The following is a 23,405-nucleotide window of genomic DNA, read 5'->3' as shown; positions in this document are numbered from 1 at the left end:
TAGTAGCAGGCAGTTCCCAAGTGGAGGGTGGGGGCAGAGGCCTCCACCAAGGCCATCAATAACCAGGTGTGAGCTACAGGTCTCTGCATAATGTGAAGCTCTCCCGTATTTCATTTCTGAACCAGGGGGCGGCTCTGCAGGATTGCTTACGGAGAGCTCTGTGTCTGGCACCTCTCTCCACAAGGCCCAGGCGCCCAGGGTCCCACCGACCTGCCCAGGAATGCATTACATTGTTCTCTGGTGCTGTAATTTGGCTGCAGGCTGCATCTAGGCCTCCCAGGGATGAGAAACATACTCTCCCTGCCTTCCTCCCTTGGGTTTCTGCTCTGTGACCACTGAGGGCATTTAAATAAAACCTCAGAAAGGCTGAGGGGAAAAAAATCCTTGTTATCTTTCTTATATTAAGCCATGGAGAAATCAAGGTCCTGAGTGGGTCTGAGAATTTGGCGAAGGACTTAGTGGTTGGTGTGCTTGCTAAGGGAGGTGAGAGAAAGGGAAGAAATTACTCTCTGTAACAGGGAGGAAGAAGACTGAGGCAGTGAGTGGTCAAGGAGTCAGACCTACAAGACTTTGCAGACAGACCCTCAGGGCCAGGCAATGTTTGATTCTTTTAAATAATCTGAAGTCCCTGATTTCATTTTTCTAGTATCACTCTAAGGAAGAGTATGGATTCATGCTACTATTCAAGGCCAGCAATAATACAAGTTGGCTTTTATCTGCAGGACTATGTTAAGGCTGGCATTCTTGCTTTTACATAAGAGGAATTGGCTATAGGCTGTGCAGCTGAGGTATTTAAGTCTTGTGCCCTCTCTAAAAGATTCTAAGATCCTTAAAGGATAATGTCTTTTAACTTAATTTGTATCCAAACAGCATTTTCTGCAATGCATTATACATAAATATTAAAAGCTAAAAGAAATGAAGACCAACAGGAAGGAGTGAAACAGAGGTGGCAGGCTAAGAGACTGCTGATCTGAGGGACAGGCCTCTATTGAACAGAGGAAAGATGTGCAAGGGGAAGACTAGAGGCAGTGAGTGAGTAGCAGCAGAACTAAATGGCGTCCTGACTGCACCAAATAAAGTTCTCATTTTGCTGCTTGTTCCAGATAAATTAGTTTCTGTTTGTATAGTGCAGAATGGATGCCAGTTGTGTAAAGCCAGTTGGAATGCAGAGGCAAGCTAAGGAATAAGAGGAAAAATTAATTGCTTGGCCATTATTCTTTTTGGGCGCCACATAGCCTCTGTAATGGGGCTTACATGGACCTCTTTTCTCTCACTATCCACCTCACTTTTCAGACCTCTCACTCTCTGGACAGCTTGCTGTTCTCTTAACCATTTATAGGAAATTGCAAAACTTGGTCTTTATGAACTAGAACTTGGAGCCCAGGGAAAAGCACAGAGCAGTATGAGATGCCAGAAGAGGCCCGATTCCTTCCACAGGGTAAGAACCAAGAAAGAATAAGATAATAGAACACAGGTAGATTTAGCTCAGGTTGATTTCCCATGGAAGGCCTAGGCTATCATTTATGTGGTAACCTGGATAACCTTGTAAGAGCTGAAGCTAACTGGGACCTGAGAGCTCTTCCCAGTGGCCCAGGATACAAGACAGCATCCTTTTGTAATTCATTCAACTCTATTCTTGAGTTCAGACTGACTGTGAGCCCCTTACCCTTGCACTACCTTAGAGCTTTCCTCCTCTTAATCCTAGCTCAAGATGTCAGAAACTCTTCTTTTCCCCTCCCATTTCCCCCCTCCCTAATCCCACCATTGGCTCATCAGTTATCCAGTTGACTCCACTCTGCAAGGAAGACATTCCCCTGGCCTGACTCACTCAGTCCTATTTCTCCACAGGAATCCCCTCACCGCAGACCACAAGGGCCCTGACTAGTTCATGTTTTGTGTTAATGGATGTGAAACTGGAGCAAACCCCCTCACCAAAAGAAAAACCGCCCTAAACTCTCCCACATAGGTCTCAGCAGGTTACACAAATATTAGTCCTATCATCCAAATAAATCTGCCCCCACGGCCCAGAGCTATAGCACCCCCATCCTCTTGCTGCCTGTGCGGAGTAAAGCTGCTCCACAAACATGTGAGGACCCCAAGGGGTGCTGGAGAGGAACTCGGGGAAAGGAAAGTGGCCTATATTCAGAACTCCTTGGGTAGGCTCCTTAATATACAGCCTGCTGTCAATACCTTATAGTCCTGAACTGAAGATTCTGTGAGAAGTCAGGATGGGCTAGACCAGTTACAGGCTTTGGTAAGAGGGTCTATTGGTTGGAGTTTGAGGCGTAATTAAAACTCAATATCTGATATAAGTTTGTACGCTCATTTTAGAGGTGAGAAGATAGAGGCTCAGAGAATTTGGGTATCTTTCTCAAAATATCAAAAACAGTAACTGGCACAGCTGAGATTTCAACCCAGGTCTGTCATAACTGCAAATTTCTATACCACTCTTCTCCTTTAAAATATCAACAGGCAAGAGATAACCACTGTCCAAGTCATATAAAAATAGGAGATCATGATTTTGGGGACTCTGTGTCCTGCCCTTTAGCTTACTAAGCCTGCTATCTCTGGAGACTCTACCACTACAAGCTTAGTTAGGCAGTGGGTAGTAGCACAGAAGGAACTCCCCAATTTAAGCCAAATGTGGATTGAAGGATAATAATCACCAGGACTTGGAGAGTCACTAAATAAAGATTTGTTGAATAAATGAGGAAAGGTTGTTTTCTAAGCTGTTTACCACCTTGGCCCCAAGACCCAGCTCGCCTTCCTTCTGTAACCACTGGTTCCTGCTCCCAGCTTTAAAGGCTAGGATCCTCTCCTAAAAATTGCCAAAGCCAGAGATCTCTACCTGCCTAGTATACACTAATGCCTCATGTGGGCCTTTGAGATCAGGCTTATTACCCTCTCCCATGCTCCGTGAGTCACATATCTTTTACTTGGTGTTTCCCAAACCTGGCTGCCCACCAGAATGATGTGTGGAAAGTTTAAAAAAGTAAAAATCCCAAGGCCTAGGCAGACCTACTAAATTACTCTTTCTTAGGAGTGTTCTACGGTATTCTAATTATCTGTTAGGCATGGCATGACACTGCATGCCACTCAGTTTGTACAGTCAGCAAGTGAGCAAAAGAGGCAGTGCTGGCTGATACAGGTTGAAAAGGAGAGATTAGAAGAGAATGTATGTTTGTATAGTTATATAATTCTTTTCTCCTACAAAACACAGCAGTTTATAAACATAATAGCATGAGAATGGAACTTGTCCGCTATGGCTAACTCTTATCTAGCAATCCCAGGCTCTTGATAATGGAAGAATGTTTCAGCCTATGAGTTTCTTTTGGGGTACCAGGCAGTTAGCTCACACTGACCCAGGGAAGAGATACGTGGTTTCATCTCTGTCCCATCTACCCTCAGCCAGATAGGAGAAAAAGAAGTTCTCTCCAGGTATCCTTTCTCTTGCACACACAAGATGTGTCAGGAAGCCAATGCAAGGGAAAGGAAAAATGAACCTTGACCATGTGCTTTAGTGCAACTCATATCGCTCTGAAGACTCCTACCTCTTCCACTCTGCCTTCTAACCTCCAGAGTGGGGAGTCAGGGAGCCGCTCAGTTTTTTACATCCCCTGTCAACTCCTTCCCAGGGCTAAGGAACCAGCTAGGACACCAGAGTCCCTCTGGAGTACTTTACAAGTCCTTAAATAGAAGCTGTAGCAGCCCAGAGTTGAGGATGGAGGAAGGTGTGCATGCAAAGGTCTTGTGCTTTTGAGTCAGGAGGTTTGAAGTGGAGGGATGAGTGAGGTATTTATATGTTCAGGTCTGATCCAGCCACTCTGCCTTCTTGGGGGCCTTGCAAGTATGGACATCCACAGTGTTTCTGCACTCCTTGCACCGCACAGCACAGCACCAGTGGAATTTGCACTCACACTGGGTGACACGGGTAACTCGAGTTGTGTCATACCCTCGACCGCAGCACATGATTTCACAACCGTCTGTCCCTTTAGATGTCTTGCTACAGACTCGGCCTGCGGTGCCTAGGGAACCTGGGTTGGGGAAGAGAGAGAGTGAGAACCAAGTTAGTTACCTCTTACTTCAGCCACTCTGGGTTCCCTTACCCACATCCTCGTGAGGAAACCATAAAGAATCCCTTTTCCTGAAAATACACCCACTAGCCAAAATGATCATCTTCTTACTGCCCTCTGTACCAGGCTTGTTTCTTCCCACTATCAAGGCTCCCCAAAGACCATTGACTTTTCCTGCAATGCCCTCCCTGCCAATACACATCTCCATATCCCCTTCAAAACTTAGCCTTAAAATGTCATAATTGTTAAAGCTGGGTGAAGGTTCTCTACTTTATGTTTGAAATTTTCTATAATAAAAAGTTAAAATAAAAAACTTAGCCTATAATTTACCTTTTCTAAGAAGCCTTGTTACAACTCTGATCCAGTTACCATTTGTTAATATTTCGGTCCTTAGTTTATATTTCATTAAGTTGTACTATACAAGAAAGTGGTATAGCATGGCCATTAAAGATTTAATGCATGTGCCTCATGTCAAATTGTCTAGGATTAAAACCTAAATCTGCACTTCTTAGTTGTGTGATCTAGCAAGTTAGTTGATCTCTCTGGGCTTTAGTTTTCTTATAATAGCACCTAACTCAGTAGATAGTTATATCTATAATCTCTGATCAGCTGAGGGGGTGAACTGATAAGCATTACTGGCAGGAGGCTTCTCCCTAAGGAATTCCTAAAGAATATCCCTTGCCTTACCCCGTATGGTAGGAACCCTTGAAGGGTAGGGATTGTGTTATTCCCCCTGCACAGAGAATGCTCACCACCTCACAACCTGACTGATTTTTGCAAAAGAGATGCTGCCAACAGATCACAAAATCATAGAATTTTAGATGGGATGGATCCTAGAGAATATCTACTTCACCTCTTTCCCAGAGATGGGAACATAACTAGCCTGGGGGTTCAAGAAGGGTATGAATAAATTAACTGATTTCTATAGCAGTAGTCTCCACATTCCACTGAATATGGATAGAAAATGCTAGTACTTCTATATTTGTTTTTGGGCTCATCAATTTAAAATATCTACTTTGTATGTATGTTTTATAATGTACATTTTAGTACAATGAAACATAGATATAATTCATAAGTAAATATACATATATTGGAGGCACATGTTCAGATTTTTTTTTTAATGATAGGAGTACACAAGCCAAAATGTTAAGAGACCACTGCTCTAGAGTATAGGCTGACTAGGTCTGCTATATATGTTATCCGCCTGATTTCAAGGGCTAGGTCTTAATGTCATTCTCTTGTGCACCAGAAGCCTCTTCTACGCTCTGGAGCCAAGCAATCCAATGTAGTAGCCACTAGCCAAATATGGTCATTTAGATTAAGTTAATGAAAATTAAATAAATTTTAATACTTAGCTCCTCAGTCACACTAGCTATATTTCAAGTGCTGAATAATCACATGTAACTAAGTGGCTACTGTATTGGAGAGCACAGATGTAGAACATTTCTATCATCACAGAAAGTTCAATGGGACAGTACTGCTTTGGAGGGAATTCCTGGCTCCATACTCCCTTCTGGGATGACTTGTACCCTTTGAATTCCAGGCTCCACTGTGGGTTTTATGAGACCTGTGTTATGCCTCTGAGAACAACCAACACACATATGACTCATCCTCCCTCCTAACTCCAAAGATCCTTCCCCAAAGGTGCATTTTAGGATGACAGCATAGGCTTACACCCTGGATGTTGTGGAATTATTTCTAGGCATTTAGAGAGTAGCCCTCTGAATTCTACCACATGGGAAGAAAACAAACTTAGTGGCAGGAAATCACCAGGAGAATCAGAAGTGCTTTCTTAACATTTTTTCTCCTAGCACCCTTCAAAGTACACAAACTACTTTCTCTGTGTCTTGGGTAGAGCCCCACCCTGTTTCTGTGCCCAGTTTTGCTCCAAGCTAATTGCTTCTCCAGGAATGACACTGATAGGTGAAAACAAATAGTATGGAAGACAGCTGAGGGTTTTGGCTTCCCCTTACCGAGGTCCTGACTGCTGAGACTACAGAGAAGAGTCTGGGAGCCCATAACAATAACCAGGGGAAGAACAGTTCTGTTGCATAGCAGGTTGTTCCTAGTTTAACCTGTCTGAACCTGAAATATGAGCCAAGATGGTTAGCTTCCACTCTTTTAGGGGAACACCACATCACCTTCCAGCATTCCCAAGAATTCCACCGCAAATACATGGAACAGATTCAAGAATGATTTGCTGCTTTCTGCTGATGGTTAGCCTTTGGTAGGGATCTCCTCTCTCCTTGCTTCCTCAACTCCATTTTAGAATTTTCAGTGGCAGCACACTGGATAAGCCCTTTCAAGGTCATTCATGGTGTATTTCCTACTACCTTTCTGTCTTTAATCTTCCTTACCCAAAACCTTCACTCAGATTAATCTGCTCTCTGTTCCCAGAACAGATCATGTGCTTTCCCACCTACCACTCTACTCACGTGTAGAGAATATCCACCTGTTCTTCTCTCTAGCTATCCAGATAATCCCCACACTTTAAGAAACAGCTTAAATTCCACATTTTCAAGTAAACTTTTCTTAATTTCTCTCTTTTGCAGTTGCATTTGTCTACCTGTTGTATCTCATTTCTTTAGCTAGATTGTAAAGAGCCAAAACTTAGTCTGTATCTTATGCTTCTGTATAGCACATACATTGTTTGGTACTGAAATGGGTGATTGACTTAAACATTCACTTAGTAGTACCTACTATATCCCAGATGCTGGGAATATAAAGGAGTGATAGATGACCTCAGGCCTCAAGGAGCTCAGTGTCTTCTCCTCTCTAGGCAGCTTTGGGCCTGGCAGACTGAGGCATAAATCAACAATCTTATTACAAGGTTTTCACGTCTGACTGGCTCCTCCAACCTCCTTCCCTAACTCCTGAGACCGTGATTAACTAGAGGTGCCTGCACTAAAAATCAGGGCTCCATGTTTCTACCTACTTTCCTTACTCACCTGCAGCCTTGTCCAAGACGCAGTAGTCTGGAGAGTTGTCAAAGTAGACAAGGTCAGTCCGGGTAGCACGGCGATAGCCTTGGCGGGCTGCTGTGAAGTTTGCGCCATCCTGGGTGGCCGTTACCTGCACAGCCCCATCATAGCGCCGCCGCAGGTAATCACCTGTGCGGCGGAAGTCTGAGAGTGCACGCCAGCAGGTGCGCAGGGTACAGGAGCCACTCACGCCATGGCACTTACACTCCAGCTTCAGAAACCGCCGCACAGCCTGGGAGGTGGGGAGGCAGGTAAGGGAAGGGCAGCCAGTCAGGGTACTTTATGGTCATCCCTAGGACTAAAAGCATGAGTGCCCTGAGGTCTGCTGGTCCTGGCCCTGGTTGGCTAGTGGAGCCATCGGTTGTCCTCTCCCCAGTCAGATTCCACCCATTCTTCCCGATCAAATTGAAGAACCTCTTTTTCCAGGAAACCTTCCTAGACCAACAGTGCTTTCCTTTTCATGATAGCCCATTTGAACTTTAAAGCCCCAGGATTCTGTTCATAATTATGGCACAGCCTCTACTTTTCATGTGTTTTAGAGTTCAAGGTACCATGCCTTCTGCTTTTGTTGCATGTCATTTTCCAGCACAGTACTAGGCCAGCATAGGAAGTGCTCAAAGACCAGTGCACTGACTAGAACAAGCTTTTATCCTCCTCGGACTTTAGGAGGTGATTCTTTTTTTCTTAAAAAGTTATTTCCCTTCTTTTCTCCACCTTTCCCTAATTTCCACCTATGTGAAGACTCTTTATGCTCCAGGTTGAACCTAGGCATTCCTCAGGTCCCTTGCACTTACTGCTCCTGTTCCAGGGGTTGGGGCTTTTGGAAGTAATCCAGAAGCCTTCAGTGCTTCCACCTTCACATTTACTCCATGATCATACATACTGGCCACTCCCAGCCAATATGAATGTACATGCACAGACATGAGTACTGACCGTGCGACCACAGCGATTGTTATGTAAGTTCATGAGAGCCCGTGCATCCTTAAGCCTCTTCTCCTTGGCATCCACGAAGGCTTTGGCAAAACGAACACCATAGTGGATGTTGTCACTGCAGCCACCCCAGTCAAAGTCCCCACGTTGGTCATGATGTCGGCCACGGGTGTAGGGGTCACAGCTGCACACACTCAGTTCACCCTGGCTACAGGCACGAGTGATAGCATGGACCACCCCTGCTGATGAGATGGCATATACAAATGCTGCCTCCCGGCTACCTAGAGAGAGAAAGGTAGAAGTGTGTTTCAGGAAAGAGGCCCTTGTCTGTCCCCTTCTTTAGCCCACACAACCTTCAACTCTGAAACCTCTTCTCCTTTTCTTTCCCAGGGCAACACCTGTACCTCCTTTATTCAAGGTACCCTTCCCTTCCAAGAGCATTCCCCAGTGAATCTGACCTCTTCCCCTCAGCCCTCACAACTCTCTATCCACTTCTTTGTATGTCTGACCTCTTGGGCTGACCTGTACTCCTGTTTCCTTCCAAACTCCCTGGGTCCATCCATTGAAAAGTTTCACAGTGAATCATTCCCTCCCACTGAGTGCCAACCCCAGCTTAGCAAAGCCAGCCTTAGTCCACATTCCAGGCCTTTTCAGGCCCACTCTGCTGGACAGTTCCCCTACAATGGAGACCCCAGCCCAGGGGTCATCCTATTTGAAGAGATATGCTACTTTCCCCAGCCTGCTTTCTTCCTTCCCTGCTCTTGGGGATTGATGAAGCATCATCACTCTTGTCCCTCTGACACCTCCACATTCTCATCTCATTCCCTTTCTGCTAGTTTACTGTTTAGCTCTGCTTAGCTCTTTTGCTGAGCCAGGTCCAAGCCGCTGACTCTCCAAATATTTACATATCACCTTTCTGTTTATTCCTTGCTCCAATTATTATAGTGTTGGGAGTGGTGGGGTGAGGGTAGTGATGGTGTTGGTAAGAACAGAGCAGCCATTTCCAGTCCTCAGCCTTACAGTGCATGGATATCCGCAGGCTGGGGGTTGGGGAGGGGAAGGAAAAGGGAGGAAGAAGGATGGAGGTACCAGGGAATGCTGTTCCTTTGACCCATCATCCCAGAACACTGGGATTTAAAGGGGTCACTGCCTACATATGTAAGGTACTGAGGGTCTGTTTCCAACTGTATCCTGGGCTCTGCCCACAATTCTTACTCTGATTATGAAGTAGTGTGCAGGAGAGGAGAGAGGGGCTCATGCCTATACTACCCACTCACCACCCAAGCATAGAAAGAGAAGGAGCTGGGGCAGGGTGGAAGAGGCCCCTACTTCTGAGCATGACACGGCCAAAGACAGTGTGGTCCCGGTCCAGGGTGGTGCAGTTCCAGCGATGGTGGCGGAACTGGTGCTGACACTCTCGGATCCATTCTCGGGCACCCTCGCCCACCGAGCGCATGATGTCTGGGTAACGCTGGCACAGCTGCCGCTGCCGGCTCACCAGACCAGGGATATTGTCACAGATCACTCGGGCCCCCAGCGCCCCGATGTACCTGCAAGGTGGAGATGGCCCTGTCAGAGCATCCTGGCTTTATTCTGCATTAGGAGAAGGGGAGGAAAGGTTTGGCATTCAAACCTTGAGAGGTTCCTTCCCCTTCCTCCAACCAAGGCCGATATTCCCCAAGGCCAATGAGGAGAACCGATGCTCACAAGCTCTGGAGAAATAATTAAACAGTTGCAGAGAAAGTAATTGAGTGGTCTCTCACCATTACCAGTTCCCCAGCCAAAGGCCAAAATGACACACACTCCCAGAACACAGGCTAGGCATGTGTCACATACACAGAAGCTGTGGGCATGTCACACAAACCCCATTGCCTGTTTATTTAATAAACATTAAGAGCCTCGTGGAAAAATAAACTTAATAAAACTAGAGTCTGAGACAACACTGTTATACCCCATGTCAGAGGCACGTCCTGCGTGGCTGGTCCATAAAGACATGGTATGGGAGAAGGATGGAGACAGGGAGGAGTCAGTGGGAAGAGATATAGTGGGCAATTTTGAGTGACGTTTATAGCTCTAGTCAGACCCGTGTAGCTAAGAGTCCTCATTCCCAATCCCGAGGTCTGGGGAGGAAGACCCCCCACCCCAACTCTCCTCCCCACACCCTTTGTTTCAAGGTCCCATGACCTTTCTTAACTAATGAGTCTTTCAAAATTATCCTTCCCAACTTAAAGGGCATAATGTCCTGGATGAATCTACATGGGCAGAGGGCTGTTTGCAGTGGGAAACCAAAGACCAAGATTAAGCAACAGGGTGACACTCCCCATATTCCAGTCCCCAATCTGCCCAATGTGAACAATTATAGGAAGATCAATTGGGTGAGCTAATAAAAGATAGGTGAGTTGCTAGAGTCATTCTCAATTTTCTCAAGGAAGTAGTTTTTCTTCATTCAAACACTTTTTAGCCCTGGACTCCACCACACGCCTCAGGAAGAACATTTCAGAGAGAGGACAGGAGTTCATCATCACCTTTTTTCCCCACAAAGCCACCAAATGAGATCTGACCCATACACCCACTTCTCACTCCCTTTCCATCTCTCCAGCACCCAGCACATACATGCCTTGATTTGCTGTGAATTCTCTATTCTCCTGTCCTAACACATCAAAGGGACGCTTTCTCGCCCCTTTTCTGAACAGATGGGGACCATGGAGGGCAGTTGCTGCTACAGACAGAAAAGATTTGATTTGGGCTGTGAATGAGCCTGTGGTTTGGGAAGGGCCCCAAAATGGGCCTAGAAGTGGGTGAGGAGAAGGGAGGGCAGCCAGTGGGGAGAAGGGAAAAGCTGGACTGCCCTGGGCTTTATGTTCTCTGCAACACTCCCCCCCCACCCGGCCCCCTGCATTTGTAAACGCAGCCCTCACCCACAGACTGGATCACCACTGGTGATACCAACTCAAACACAAGGAGGGCTGATGTTTGCCTCTTCTGGAATTCAGCAGGGCTGATGGGGCCCATCTGTCCCAGGGAGGGGTGAGAGGGCTGGTCCACCACTAACAAATCCCACGGAATCAGCATCCCCAGCACTGTCCATCAGGGCAACAGCTTCCAGGAACAAACAAAATAAACACCCTGGGCTGGGCCAGGCCGGAAAGGGCTGCCTGACGCACAGCCGGGAGTTACACCCACTGCTGCGGTGCTTTGTTTGGAGAATCAAGACCGTTGGAGTTGGAGCCTGTCCCTGTCTCACCACCATTCTGCTTCCTCAGTTCACCCCCGAGTACTGCTCTAGGCAATGGGTGTTTGTTGTTTTTTGTTTTTTACTGGGGCTTGGGAAGACAGGGGTTGGATGGGAATGGGAGACCAGTAATCCAGCCCTCATGAGACAGTGTGGAATGGGGCATGCCAAACCCTGGTAAAAAGTCCTTCCTGTGGTCTGACTTAGCTCCATTCTGCTGCAGCCCACATCGGTCCTTCCTGTTACATCCTCACTGAGCGTGGGAACATCTGTTCAGTAAGACAGGAAGATAATTTTCTTTACTACCACCCTTATCCCACTAAGTAGCTGCTTCAAGATTCTGCAGAGCAGGGCACTTGCCTCCTGACCAGTGGTCAGCACCTTGCAGTCAGTGTGGGGGCCTCCAGCAAGGCAGCCTGAGGCCCAGGTCATCCCCCTCTCAATTCAGCGCGTGCCTACAAAATGCCTACCATGTGCCAAGCACTGAGCTCATCTGTTAGGGGCACAAAGATATTTAAGGCATCTCCCAGCTGATGGGCTGGTAGAAGGGTGAGATGCCCCTGACTCTGTAGCTCTGTTTCCCTTCCAGAAGTTTTTACTTCCTTCCCAGCTTCCTGCTCGAGAATGCTCTCTTTACCTGCTTTTGACCAATTCATACCCCTTCCTTTGACAAAGTGACTCATGCCCTGTTCTAGCTCCTTGCTACTCAGAGTGTGGTCCCCAGAACAGCAGTATCAGCATCTCCTGGGAATCTGTTAGAAATGCAGAGCCTCAGGCCCCATTCCAGCCCTACTGAACTGGCATTTTACCCACCTCCTCAGGTGATGAGGACATGCTGCTCTATGAACGCAGGGAGTTTTGTCTGTTTTGTTCACTTCAGTATCCCCAGTACCTAGAACAATGTCTGGCACAAAGCAGGTACTTAATAACTGTTTGGTGAAAAAAACAAAACCTGACCACTCTGATTTATCCCCAACTCCCCTCTCCTCCTAGCTAGCCATAGGCTTCATTTCAATTATAGCTTTATTCCTTGTTGACATTGCAGATGTTTCAGGTTTGTGTCTTTTTAATGAGGCTAGGGGTCCTCTTTTTTATTTACCCCCTTTCTTTTACAGTCTTTAGTGCATGTACATGGTTTAGCTCAGCCCATATAGGGCTTTGAACACAAGGATAAAACAATTATTCTCCCTAAATATCTTAATACAATATCATTTATATGATACTTTACAGTTCACAAAACATTTTTCTTCACAAAAATCCTATGAGAGAGAGAGAGAGATTTCCATTTTACAGGTGAAGAAACTGGGGTCACAAAGACTAACAATACCCAGCTCTGTCCATCAGGGCTAGTCAGAGGAGAACTGGGGTGAACCAAGGACATCTGACTCCAAAGTCCAAGCTCATTTTCAATTCCAAGCCTAAGAGAGGCACACAATGCTTATTAACCAGGAGTAGACCAATCTGGCTCCAAAATTGGTGTGAACTTGAATTTCATACTACGCCCCTCCTATCCTTCACTTTCTTCATGTGTGAAATGGGGATAATAATATTATCTGCCTCACTGGATTATTTTGGGGATTGTAAAAGATGATGCTTATAGGTGCTTAGCCATAGTGTCTGGAGCGTAGGAAGGGCTCATTAAATGGCAGCTGTGGTTGATAACAATAATGTTAATGTCGGGGAATTCCCCCGGCGGTCCAGGTCGCTCCAGGTCTGGGAACTAAGATCCCACAAGCCCCTGGCATGGCCCCAAAACAAAAAAACCCAATAATGTTAATGTCATGATATCACTTTGTTCCTCCTGTAAATCCACAGTCCTGAACACAGTCCTGCTCTTGTGATTCCCTACATCCCAGCCCCTGCAGAATACAAAATAGTACAGGAAGGCACATGCCAGGAGACCCCTATTTCTTGTTCTCTTTTTCATAGATTAAGAAGAGACCACCCGTTTCCTCCTTCAGTTAAAGGTCGGGAGAGGAAGGGAGTGGTTGGAGAGTAAGGGGAAGGGCTGTGAGGAAGATCAGACTGTTAGCTGGTGATAGTGATGACATTCTGCTCCTGAGTGGAACATGGACACACAGAGTCAACAGGCATCTCTTCAGGCGGTTGTACAGAATATCAATCTTGCTGGGGTTTTTTCCTAAGAGAAAGAGAGAGAATCACCTTGGGGCCTGACCTGCTTTTGGAAAGCAGCTTTCTACTTTATCCCAGAAGTGACTGACCACTGAGGCAGGCATCTGGGGCCTGCAGCTGTGACCCCTGTGAGGCAAAGAGACTGAAATGACCTGTGCACTCACTGCCCATCCTGGCCCTGTTGCTGCCTTCCTCCATTTCACAGGGACGGCTGAATTCTGTATCACCCGCCCGCCTCCCTCCCTAGCTAGCTCTTCCACCCAGGAGTTTTTCCAAAATCTTTAATATGAACCACATGGGGGAGAGTAGTAGAGGGAGAAAGGAAAAGGGAGAAGGAGTAGCCAAGGGGACAAAATGCGGACTAGGAAGAACCCCAATTGGGTTTTTAGGAACCACTACCAGGATGCTGAAATTACCAGAATGACACTTCCTCACCTAAACACCATGTGGACCAAGACTGCCTTCCAAATTGGTAAGAAGCAACCAAGAGTCCCTAAAAGCAAATTGTCATCTGGAATGGATAAAGATGCACAGTGGTCACTTCATCCTTCCTCTACAGGGCCTCTGAAGACACAAGTCCCCAGCCAGACTGAGACCATGAAGGTAAAGGGTGGCTTTAATCTCACTCTGAAGTTTGAAAGGCTTTTCTCCTCGTCCCCTTCTTCCTTTTCCCTTTCTAAAGGAATGTTTCAAGCCAGATGTAAGATATGGGCCTCCCTGCTCCCCCATCCAGAACCCCCCTCCTTGCCTTCCCCAACACTGCAGAGATAAAAAAGATCCAAAGGAGAGATTTTCCTGAGACAGGAAAAACGGGGGGTGTGTGTGGGGGGTGATGGGGATGGAGAAAGTTGCATCTTGAAATGATAGGAATCTGCAGCCCAAGCTCGCTGGCCCCTCAGCCAGCTACCCCTCACCCTTCCAGCCAAGATTCCAAATCCGGAGGAGAGAAGCCACAGGGTGCAAGGGGAAAAGAGACCACACTTTGTGGAGGAGGGGAGGATTGGGGGGAGGGGCAGAGTAAGGAAAGGAACGGGGGCACTGCATGGGTAGAGAGAGGCAATAGCCCAGTCCAAGCGGCCAGTTTAATTGGGGGGTGAAGAGGAAAGACAAGAGGACTGAGTCATTTCTCAGTCCCACTCTCCCCCTGCTCAGCCCCCAGAAGGTGGAGGAGGAGAGAGAGCAGCTCTTTCTTCTGGGAGAAAACGATGAGTGCCATCCAGAGCTTTCGTGGGGAAGGGGATCCGAAAAGAATAGATATCCAGTGGATTTTTAATTCCTTTTGCCTCATCTGCCGTCTTGTGAAGTGTCCGGACTCTTAAGGCCTGCAGGAAATCTGAGGAGAGCATCTCTTAATGCTTTGAGACTCTAGAAGCCGCTAGTTCTTGGAGGGGAAAGATGGGAGATGGGACCATCTGGGGAAGGAAGAGAAGGAAGAAGGGAGGGTGATATCAAGGTTCGAGGTGAGATCCTCAAAACAGACTGAATGTCTGAAGTATGCAAACCCAAGTGTTTTGTTTGCTTTAGTTGTGGGAGTTAATGGGGGTAGTTTTTGCCGCAATTCCATTTCTAAACCTTGCGCTGGGTGCTCCTGCCTCACCAAAGCCTTACTGCGTTATGGGGTGAGGGTAGACTAGCGAGAGGCTCGTCCGCCCTTGCCATCTGCCCCTTTCTCCACCTCCCCCGTGTGGGGGGGCCAACCTTAGGGGATCAGGAGGCCCTCCTGGACGGCCACCGCGGCCCCAGATGGGCGACTGGTTCCTTGAATCCATCCTGAGAGAAACTCGTAAGGTAGCTTTTGCCCTAAGAGGATTGAGCTGAAATACAGGGGGTCTGGGAAGCCTCGATTACCGGGCGTCCTTTTTCCAAATACCCAGCGCCCTCATCACCAGACGGGGAAGGAGCGGCGCCCCCTTATCCACTCGCCGCCCCCCTGCGCCCCTCCGCGACTTCAGTGACGGCCCTGCACGGATCGTCTCTGACTCCGTCAAAGCGACAACCTGGTCTGAGCAGCGGGTGTTGGGAGCTGTATACTCCCTTTCGGCGCGTCCGGCCTCTCTAACCCAGCACCTCACCCTCCCAGCCCTGAGAGCCACACTTACCACCAGGACGTGTCTACGCGGGCCGGCAGCAGCAGCAGCAGCAGCAGCAGAAGGCAAGCAAGACTTAGGCGGGCCGAAGCCCCAGAGCCGTCGGGGCTCGTGGGTCTAGGCGCGGGCTCGGAGACAGGGGCGCGGACGCGCCGAAAGGGGAGCTGCGCGGCTTCCTCCGCACCGCCCGGCCTCAGCATAGCTCCCCGAAGACTCCCGCCACGCGGCCCGGAGGGGCGTGGACGGGGCACCGGCTGAGGGTAGTCAGGCTGCTCCCACTTCACCCCCCTGGGGGGCCATAAGTCTCGCCAGCGGCTGGGGACCTAAGGGCACCTAAAGTCCAGAAGTCGGGGCGCCAGGTCCCGGAGAGGGGCGCAGGGAGAGGTGTCCGGAAGCCTACGACGCCGCGCCGAGCTCGGGATCTGGGGCACGCTGCCTGGGCTGAGATGCGGTGTCACGGAGTCGGCGGCGCGGAGTGGGGCTGCGGACAGAGTGTGCCGACAGCTCCTTCGGCCGCGGGCTCTCATTGGACGGCGCGGGGCGGGGCCGAGGCCGGGGACACGCGCGGCCCTCAGGACGGCTCCGCCCGCGCCAGCCCGGGGCGCCCCGCAGCGCCCTAGGTGTGGCGGCCGCCTCCGCCCCTCGGCGCCCCTAGCATTGCGCCGCGCCCCCACCTGCTCGGGCGGGACGCGACAGGGCGCAGCGGCGTCCTTCGGCGCCCGGAGCGCCCAGCCCCTGCCCACGCCGCGCCACCGGGTCCTAGCGCCCTTCATTTGGCAACCCCAGCCTCCGTGGGTGATGGCCTGGAGGGCCGAGTGAGGGGGGCTGCAGACACTTTCCCCTGTCATCTAACCTACAGTGACACTGAAGTGAGCCACAGAGGACTCAGTCATTTCTTCGGGTTCTCCGTTCTTGCGCTTCTGTGAAATGGGTAGAATTTCTGCCACGGGGAGTTGCGGGAGAATCTTAACTCCCTTTACAACGCTAACGGGGGGCGCCACGGGTAGCAGACTTAAGGTAGGGGCTTCTCTCATCTACGGCTCGCTGCCCCTGGTTCCTCCGACCCGCTGCCCACCGTATTCCCACGCCCCCACCCCCAGGCCCCCGCACACAATGTTTATAGACAAAGCTCTCGCCCGCTTGCCCGGACCCGACGCTTCCCTCCGGCCTGTGGACCGGGAATCGATGGCCAAAGCGGAGCGGCACACCTGAGGACCCGACGCGGACTCCCCGCCCTTGGCCGCCCGGGCTCGGCAGAGCCTACTCTCTCCCAGCTTTCCCGATGCTTCGGTCCCCCACCCCTTCGGGCGGGGCTGCGAGTACGAAAGAATCAGAAACAGCTGGGCAGCTTTCCCGAACCAGAGGCCAGGGTGGGGGTCCTGCTGAGAGAGTGGAAGCCCCGGAGCCATTTCTCTCCTTCGCCTTTCCACTCTTCCTCTTTCCCACTGCTCCCTTCCCTCCCTCCGCCAGCGCCCCAACCGCCTGGGGGCGTGGTAAATTGGGAAGGGGAAGGTTCTGGCTGTAGAAATTGATTCCCCTTTTCCGTCCGCACTTCCCAGGCCGGCAGGTAGAGCTTCTGGGGGCAGGGTGGCCCTTACTGAGACCTAAAAATTCTTTTTAAAAAAACCTGCATCTTATAACTTCCAGAGTCCGGCTGGGGTCCGGCCCCAACCTCTTCTCCAGACTCAGTTTCTCTTGCCTAGCCTCTCATTCCCAGGTGTCTTTCGTGCCTCTCCCCGTGATTTATCTATACTATAAAGCCCTGGTGTAAACAACGCCCCGGAAACTGCCCAGCCCCTTCAACCCCAGACATTGTCAGTTCTTGGGGGTGGGGGTCTCTGTTAGAGACTCCGGAGTGTGAGCGACAGGGCGCAGCTCGCCGCAGACGTCCCCGAGGCAGATATGAGGGAGAAGGGCTAAGAGAGACCTTTATCCCCTCTCCACATCTCTCACCCCTTTATCTCACTTTCTGTAGTAGGGGGCGAAGTGAATTCATTCATTCAACAAATATTTATTCCCTACCATGTTCCAGACTGTGCCAGGCACATTAGTGAACAAAGCAAAACGAAAAATTTCTGCCTGTGTGGAGTTTAACTTATATTGGGAGAAGATAGACAATAAACAGTAAACATCATAGGTAAAACATATAGCATATTAGAAAGTGGGAAACAATGGAGTTGTAACTAGGATGATCAGGGTAGGCCCCATTAAGGACATTCAAGCAAAGACTTGAAGGAAGCGAGAGAACAAGCCAGGTAGATTCTTGGTGAAGAGGATGCCAGCACAGAGGCCCTCAGTTGGGAGTGGGCTGGTGTGCAGAGTGAGCTAGGGAGGAGGAGAGGAGTCCAGATAGGTAACAGCGGTAGTCTAGGTCATGCAGGAGAGAAGGTGCCCACCCTTGGAGGGGAGGTAGAAGATGGGGGCTGGATTGGAGTTGGATGGGAGTGAGTGAGTGGGGCAAATACAGAGGCCAGGCAGGGTCCACATGCTGTCCATATCCTCCCTGCCAACCTTCCCCTTCCCCTCCCCTTCTCTCTCTCAGTCTGGGAGGCTCCAGTTGGCCCTTCCGTTTGCTTAAAAGAAGCAGACTCTATACTGAGCTTCCTCTCAGACTCTATACTGAGAGGGGCAGGTGAAAGAGGAATGGGCCCAGGCTCATTCCTGGCCAAGCCCCTTTCCTGGGACCATTCTGTCACCTCCTCCCAGCCCAGCCCCACCCTGATGCTGGGCAGCAGTCTATAAGCTCTGCAAGCTCTGGCAGCCTCTCTCAGACTCCCCTGTGTGCGCAGGCCTGGGTGTGACTCTGGCCCTGTGTTTATTCCTACATCTGGGCCTGAGGTTGCAGGGTGGGGAGCTAGAGATGATCACATCAGCCCTAACCTTGGGTGGACTCGCCCACATGGGCCCCAAACTCACTTATGAGGCCCCTTGTTTGGCTTCAGCTGTCTTCATAGTCAAGTGGGACGGTGTCTTGGCATAACATAGATGCTCAACTATTAAAGCATGTTGCTGAGCTAAGGGGGCCCCCAGAAACATCAGCAGATCCAGGAGGGAGGGAAGTGGGTGAGGGAACAAGACTCTTCCCCAATGCTTACAGGCTACCTCTGCCCTAGAGTAGACAACCCAGGATGGCGCTTTGCTCCTTCTTCGTCCCCTCCCCCCTGAGCCCCCAGCTGCACAGGAGGAAGCCCAGGCTGCAGGAGCCAGCTGACTGCAAGAGCTGCACTCAACCACTTAACTAGAGAACAGATACGGAGCCAGAGAAGAGGTTTTCTGGGATCTGCCACTTTGGACTTCAAATCTCAAAATAAACTTCCAGTCTCAGGGTCCTAGACTCTACTGGAGAGCTGGGCTCCTCACGCAAGGGCCTGTTGTGGGGCTTCCAGGCGAGGGTCAAGGCCAGAGGCTCAGGCTTAGCGCCTGACCTGCTTCTCCCTCCCATCCCCCACCCCTACTCCACCCGAAATGGGAGCTGGGGGAGGAGACTTGGGAGTCAAGTTCTGGTCTGAAGGGTCCTGCATGGAGTCAGGTCACTTACCGCGGTCCTGCTGTGTGCCCAGCGCTGGCCAGGGCATCCTAAATGACACAGAAGGAGTGAAAGGGTCTTGCCCCCAAGGCATTTTCATGCAAATACAATAAAGCCATCTGAGGGCTGGGATGATAGGCTTTGCTGTTTGCTGCAGACCTCCCCTTCACCCAGGCCTCTAGACTCCCTGGGGCCGCCAGCAGGACAACTTCCACCCAGCCGTCAGAGGCACACCTTCCTCCTCCCTCAAGGTGAACCACAGCCTCCTGCCCTCTCAAAAGTGGGTGCCCCAAAGAAAAGGGTCTCCCTCACCCCGTACCTCACCTCATGCTCTGCTCCCCCATGGGGCCACTCAGAGCTAAGATTCATCTTTTTTCACTCTACTCTCATCTGTGTGTGGCTGAATGATTTTGAATTTTTACTGGCCCTTGGATGGGAGTGGAGATGAGCTAAGGGGAGCTTGGGTGTGAGTAAACAGCTCTTACTCCCCCCGGGTCTACCCCCCCTTATAGGCCCCCCTTCCCTAGGCCCCTTTGGAGATGACCTTCTCTCTTTCCCGGTGGGTGGGAGGTGGTGTGGATGGTAACGAGCAGAGAGAAAGGCCGAGAAAGGCCGAGAAGGGGCTGGGGGGAGGTTTGGATAGGAGTCAAGGAATTCCTGAGCCTGCTGCTTGCACAAGGGGCCCTGAGATGCCTTTCCTGAGATTTCTTTGCAAACCTAGAAAAGTCTCATTTGAAATGGGGCCAGGTTCACCCAGGCCCCTAGTGCCCCCCACTCCTGTTTCTTCCTCTCCAGCCACCCCAGGCAGGTGTCTGGGGAAGAGTAGGGAGATTGGGAAGAACCCAGGGGCTTTTAAGTCGTATGGGGTGGGGATCTATGCTTTGTACACAGCCTGACCCGGCCTCTCCTTGGTATTTATGAGCTCCCAGGCGAGGCATGGAACGTGTCTCAAAGAGGCCAGGCCAAGAGGGCTTTGGAGGAAGGAGCATCCAGCCCCAAACCAGGGAAGGGGGCTTGGGGGCTAGAGACAGAGACCCTCTTCTTCCCAGCCAGTGGCCAAACAGGGGAGTAGACTGCTCCCCTATGGGGCCTGGAGAAAGGAAAAGCGAGAGCTAAGGGAGAAGGGGGAAGAGGAGGCCTGGGGAGGCGGGACCGTAGAGGCGGGGCCTGGGGGTCTGGAGCCTTTTAGCACTTTGGCTGTAATCAGACTGTAGCCAGGCGGTGGGCGGGCTGACAGCCATCCTGGGCGGGTGGCCCAGGTTCTGTGTGAGGCCAGTGGGTGTGCTGCTGGGATCCTGGGTGGTCACTGACCAGCCTAACCCCAAGGGAGGGTGGTCCCACGTTGCCCCCAGCCCCCCCTCACAATCTGCCTATGTCAGATAGGCTACACACTGAGCTCTCTCTCTCCCCACCACCTGTTTTAGGCCCCAGAACAATCTGGAAGTGAGATTTGCTTCCAGTGGAACAATCTGCAGAGCCCACTATCTGCCTCCCTCCACTCTGCCTTCCTTGGTTCACTCTGCCTCCCTCTCTTCCGTGTCTCCACCTCTCTGGGTCTGTCTCTGGCTCATATTTCTGTCATTCCGTGTCTATTCCTCTTGTTGTTTGTCTTTCTGTCTTCATTTGTCTCTCTGTGTGACTGTATCTGACAGCCTTTCCTCCTCTGTTGGAACCTCTGTCTCTCTTTCAATCTCTGTCACTCCTTGACTCTTGGTGTGTATCTCTGTCTCTCCATCTTTCTCTCTATGAATCTGTATGACTGTCTCTCATTCTTCTTTCACTCACTTCATCTCTCTTTCCGTGTCTTTTCTGACTCTGTGTGTGTGTGTGTTCCTCGCTATATTTTTCTCGGTGTGTATCTTTGTTTCTCTTTGTGTCTGTTTCTCTCTTTCTCTTTCCCTCTGTCTCACACCTTCTTCTGCAGTCCCTCCAACACAGTACAAAGTGCATTGGACTGAAAGAAATCAGAGTATTTTCTCCCCAGCTCACCCACACATGATTTGCATGACTCTGTAAGTCACTTTCCCACTCTTGGCCTCAGTTTCCTCTCTGGTGAAACAAGCAAGGTGGATATCTACTTCCCTCCGTCAGGGCCTCTTTCTGTCTTTATCTCTTTTTTCTTGTAGCATAGTCCATCCTGTCTTCTGAGGGTTCTGCCTCTCTGCTCTCTAAATTCCACCCTGAAGTTAGGACTCCAGCCTCCTTCAGAACTCAGTGGGAAGGAGTCTCGGATACTGTCAGCCAGCAGGCCCCAAAAGGAGGACCCCCCTCACTCCTTTACCCTCTTAAACATCAGGGTAGACAAGGTCCCTTTCTGGGGCCATGTCTGGGATACAAACCAGATTAGCTCATCTCTCTAATCCTCTTTGTGCTGGGGCCTCTGCCAGGCAGGGACACCCACAGAGCAAGCAGAGCAAGAGGGGTGTGTGTGCGTGGTGTGTGTGTGGTGTGTGTGTGTGTGTGTGTGTGTGTGTGTGTGTGTGTGTGTGTGTGCAGATTCTTGGAGAAGGCAGGACCAAGGTTTTCCTCCCTCTGTTACCCTCTCCTGCCCGAAAGCCCAAATCAAGCCCTCACTGTATAAGAAACCTCATCGCGCTTGAACCAAATCAGAGTTTTCATAATCCCAGTCTTCCTCCCCCTTCCCCCACCCCCCCAACCCCCCGTCCGCTCTTCTACAGCTTCTCTAGGGCTGGAGAAATCATTCCAGCCATCCCCCTGTTCCCGAACAGCCCAGAAGCAACCCCTTCTCCATGCATATTTTCTTCTCCAGATTTTCGGAGAAGGTCTTTCCATCCCTTCCGGAAAAGCCTTAGTGTCAGGCAGGGAGCAGGGATATGGGGGAGGAGCGGAGAGCAAGCAGGCAGTTCCTGGATTTCACACTTCAAGTTAGAGGCCTTCAAGTTGGAGAGGTCTTTCTTGGCTGATAAGATCAAAGCATTCCCTCTGCCAGATCATTACCTTATTTTCGAGGCAATTGTAGAACTTATTGTATCAATTAGTCTGGTCTCCAGCTGCAGCCGTTTATCTCTATCTTTGTGCGCTTGCAGAAGAAAGGCCCAGCCCAGCCAGCCCGGCCAGCTAGGGGAGGGTGGGGAGCTGTCCGGCCGCTTTCAGCGGGGATTGGGCAGGTAGAGGCCATAGCGGGTGCGCTTTTGAAGTTTGGAGATCCCGCCAGCTCCTCCTTGCGCACCCCGCGACTGCCGCAGGAGCGCTCTTTTCCACTGGCGCCACACCTACACGCCCGTTGTGCCCCAGGAGGGCGAGCCTACAGAGCCTGGCGCGGGGAGGAGACCCATCAGGCCAGGCCAAGGCGCGGGCTCCGCGTAGGAAAACTCTTGAGCCTGAGCCAAGATGCCTGCCCCTTCCTGACTCTCTGGTGGGTGACTCACTCTGTGGGACGTGCGCCCCGCAGTGGTGTTTCCTAGAAAGGCATGGCAGCGTGAGCGTCGAAAACCTTAGGAGGGAGTGGGTGGCACAGAGAAGTGGATGTCCCCATGGGTGCGGGGAGTGTGGCCGGCATTGCTTCTGCCCTGTCTGCAGCCTCTTCCTGCAGAAGAACCACGCCCACACCTGGTGTTGGGGTCAGGTGGGGGTACGTTAGAGCAGAGTTTCTGAAACTTCCGGGGTCTCAGTATCCCTTTACACTCAAAAATTATCAAGGACCCCAAAAAGCTTCTATTTAGGGGCTTGCCTGGTGGCGCAGTGGTTGAGAGTTCGCCTGCCGATGCAGGTGACACGGGTTCGTGCCCCGGTCTGGGAGAATCCCACATGCCGCGGAGCGGCTGGGCCCGTGAACCATGGCCGCTGAGCCTGCGCGTCCGGAGCCTGTGCTCCGCAACGGGAGAGGCCACAACAGTGAGAGGCCCGCGTCCCGCAAATAAAGAAAAAGCTTTTATTTATATGGGTTATATCTATCCATGTTGAAAATTAAAATGAACACAAGAGCCAAAGTGAAAGTGCTCCCAGTGGCCAAAGCTGGACAATTTGAGCAACAAAATAGTTTTGGATTATAACCCAAAGTATAGTGTGAATGTGCTTGAGTCCATACTGATATAAATGATTGGTAAATAAATATATGGGGAGAAGAGACATATCTCCCATACAGAACAATTCCAAATAATTTACTTCGCCCTTGAGGAGGTGGAGTATAACTCCCCATTCCTTAAGTGAGGGCTGCAGGTTGTGACTTCCAGAGTACAAAACAGAAGAGTGTGAGGGGGAGAGGGGAGTAACTTTACAGTGGAGAAACTTGACAAACCTCAGTCAGTGGATCAAGGTGAGCATCAACAGTGATAAGCCGTGTTGCTAGTGTGTACACTTGATACGATGTGATGAAAATGACACCACCTCTGTGGTTTTCCTCCACATAACCCAAGTCTAACTATAAGAAAAACATTAATGTTATGTTCTATGAAAAATAACTATAATTTCCAAAACAAAAAC

At 50.3% G+C, this 23,405-nt stretch overlaps 2 protein-coding genes across 11 annotated transcripts in view; one reads left to right on the top strand and one right to left on the bottom strand.

Moving 5' to 3' along the window:
• ST7L (suppression of tumorigenicity 7 like) overlaps positions 1-23,405 on the top strand; it is a 150,839-nt gene that overhangs the window by 79,532 nt on the left and 47,902 nt on the right. The gene's annotated exons all lie outside the window — the stretch shown is intronic.
• WNT2B (Wnt family member 2B) lies at positions 11-22,275 on the bottom strand. Of its 2 annotated transcripts, none has more exons than XM_067727283.1 (5): positions 21,921-22,275; positions 9,314-9,534; positions 7,988-8,265; positions 7,022-7,286; positions 11-4,034 (listed from the first exon to the last, which is right to left on the bottom strand). In XM_067727283.1, exons 2-5 carry the CDS (start codon positions 9,438-9,440, stop codon positions 3,805-3,807), a joined length of 900 nt encoding a protein of 299 aa, XP_067583384.1. In that variant the 5' UTR covers positions 9,441-9,534; positions 21,921-22,275; the 3' UTR covers positions 11-3,804. The 2 variants fall into 2 exon arrangements, with proteins under 2 accessions (XP_067583384.1, XP_067583385.1); XM_067727284.1 differs by lacking the exon at positions 21,921-22,275 and adding an exon at positions 15,449-15,918.

This window comes from Pseudorca crassidens, chromosome 2 (genome assembly GCF_039906515.1).
Source record: "Pseudorca crassidens isolate mPseCra1 chromosome 2, mPseCra1.hap1, whole genome shotgun sequence".
NCBI classification, from domain to species: Eukaryota; Metazoa; Chordata; class Mammalia; order Artiodactyla; family Delphinidae; genus Pseudorca; species Pseudorca crassidens.
The sequence above is the reverse complement of the archived record's forward strand: the minus strand, read 5'-3'. Positions and strand labels throughout refer to the sequence as shown.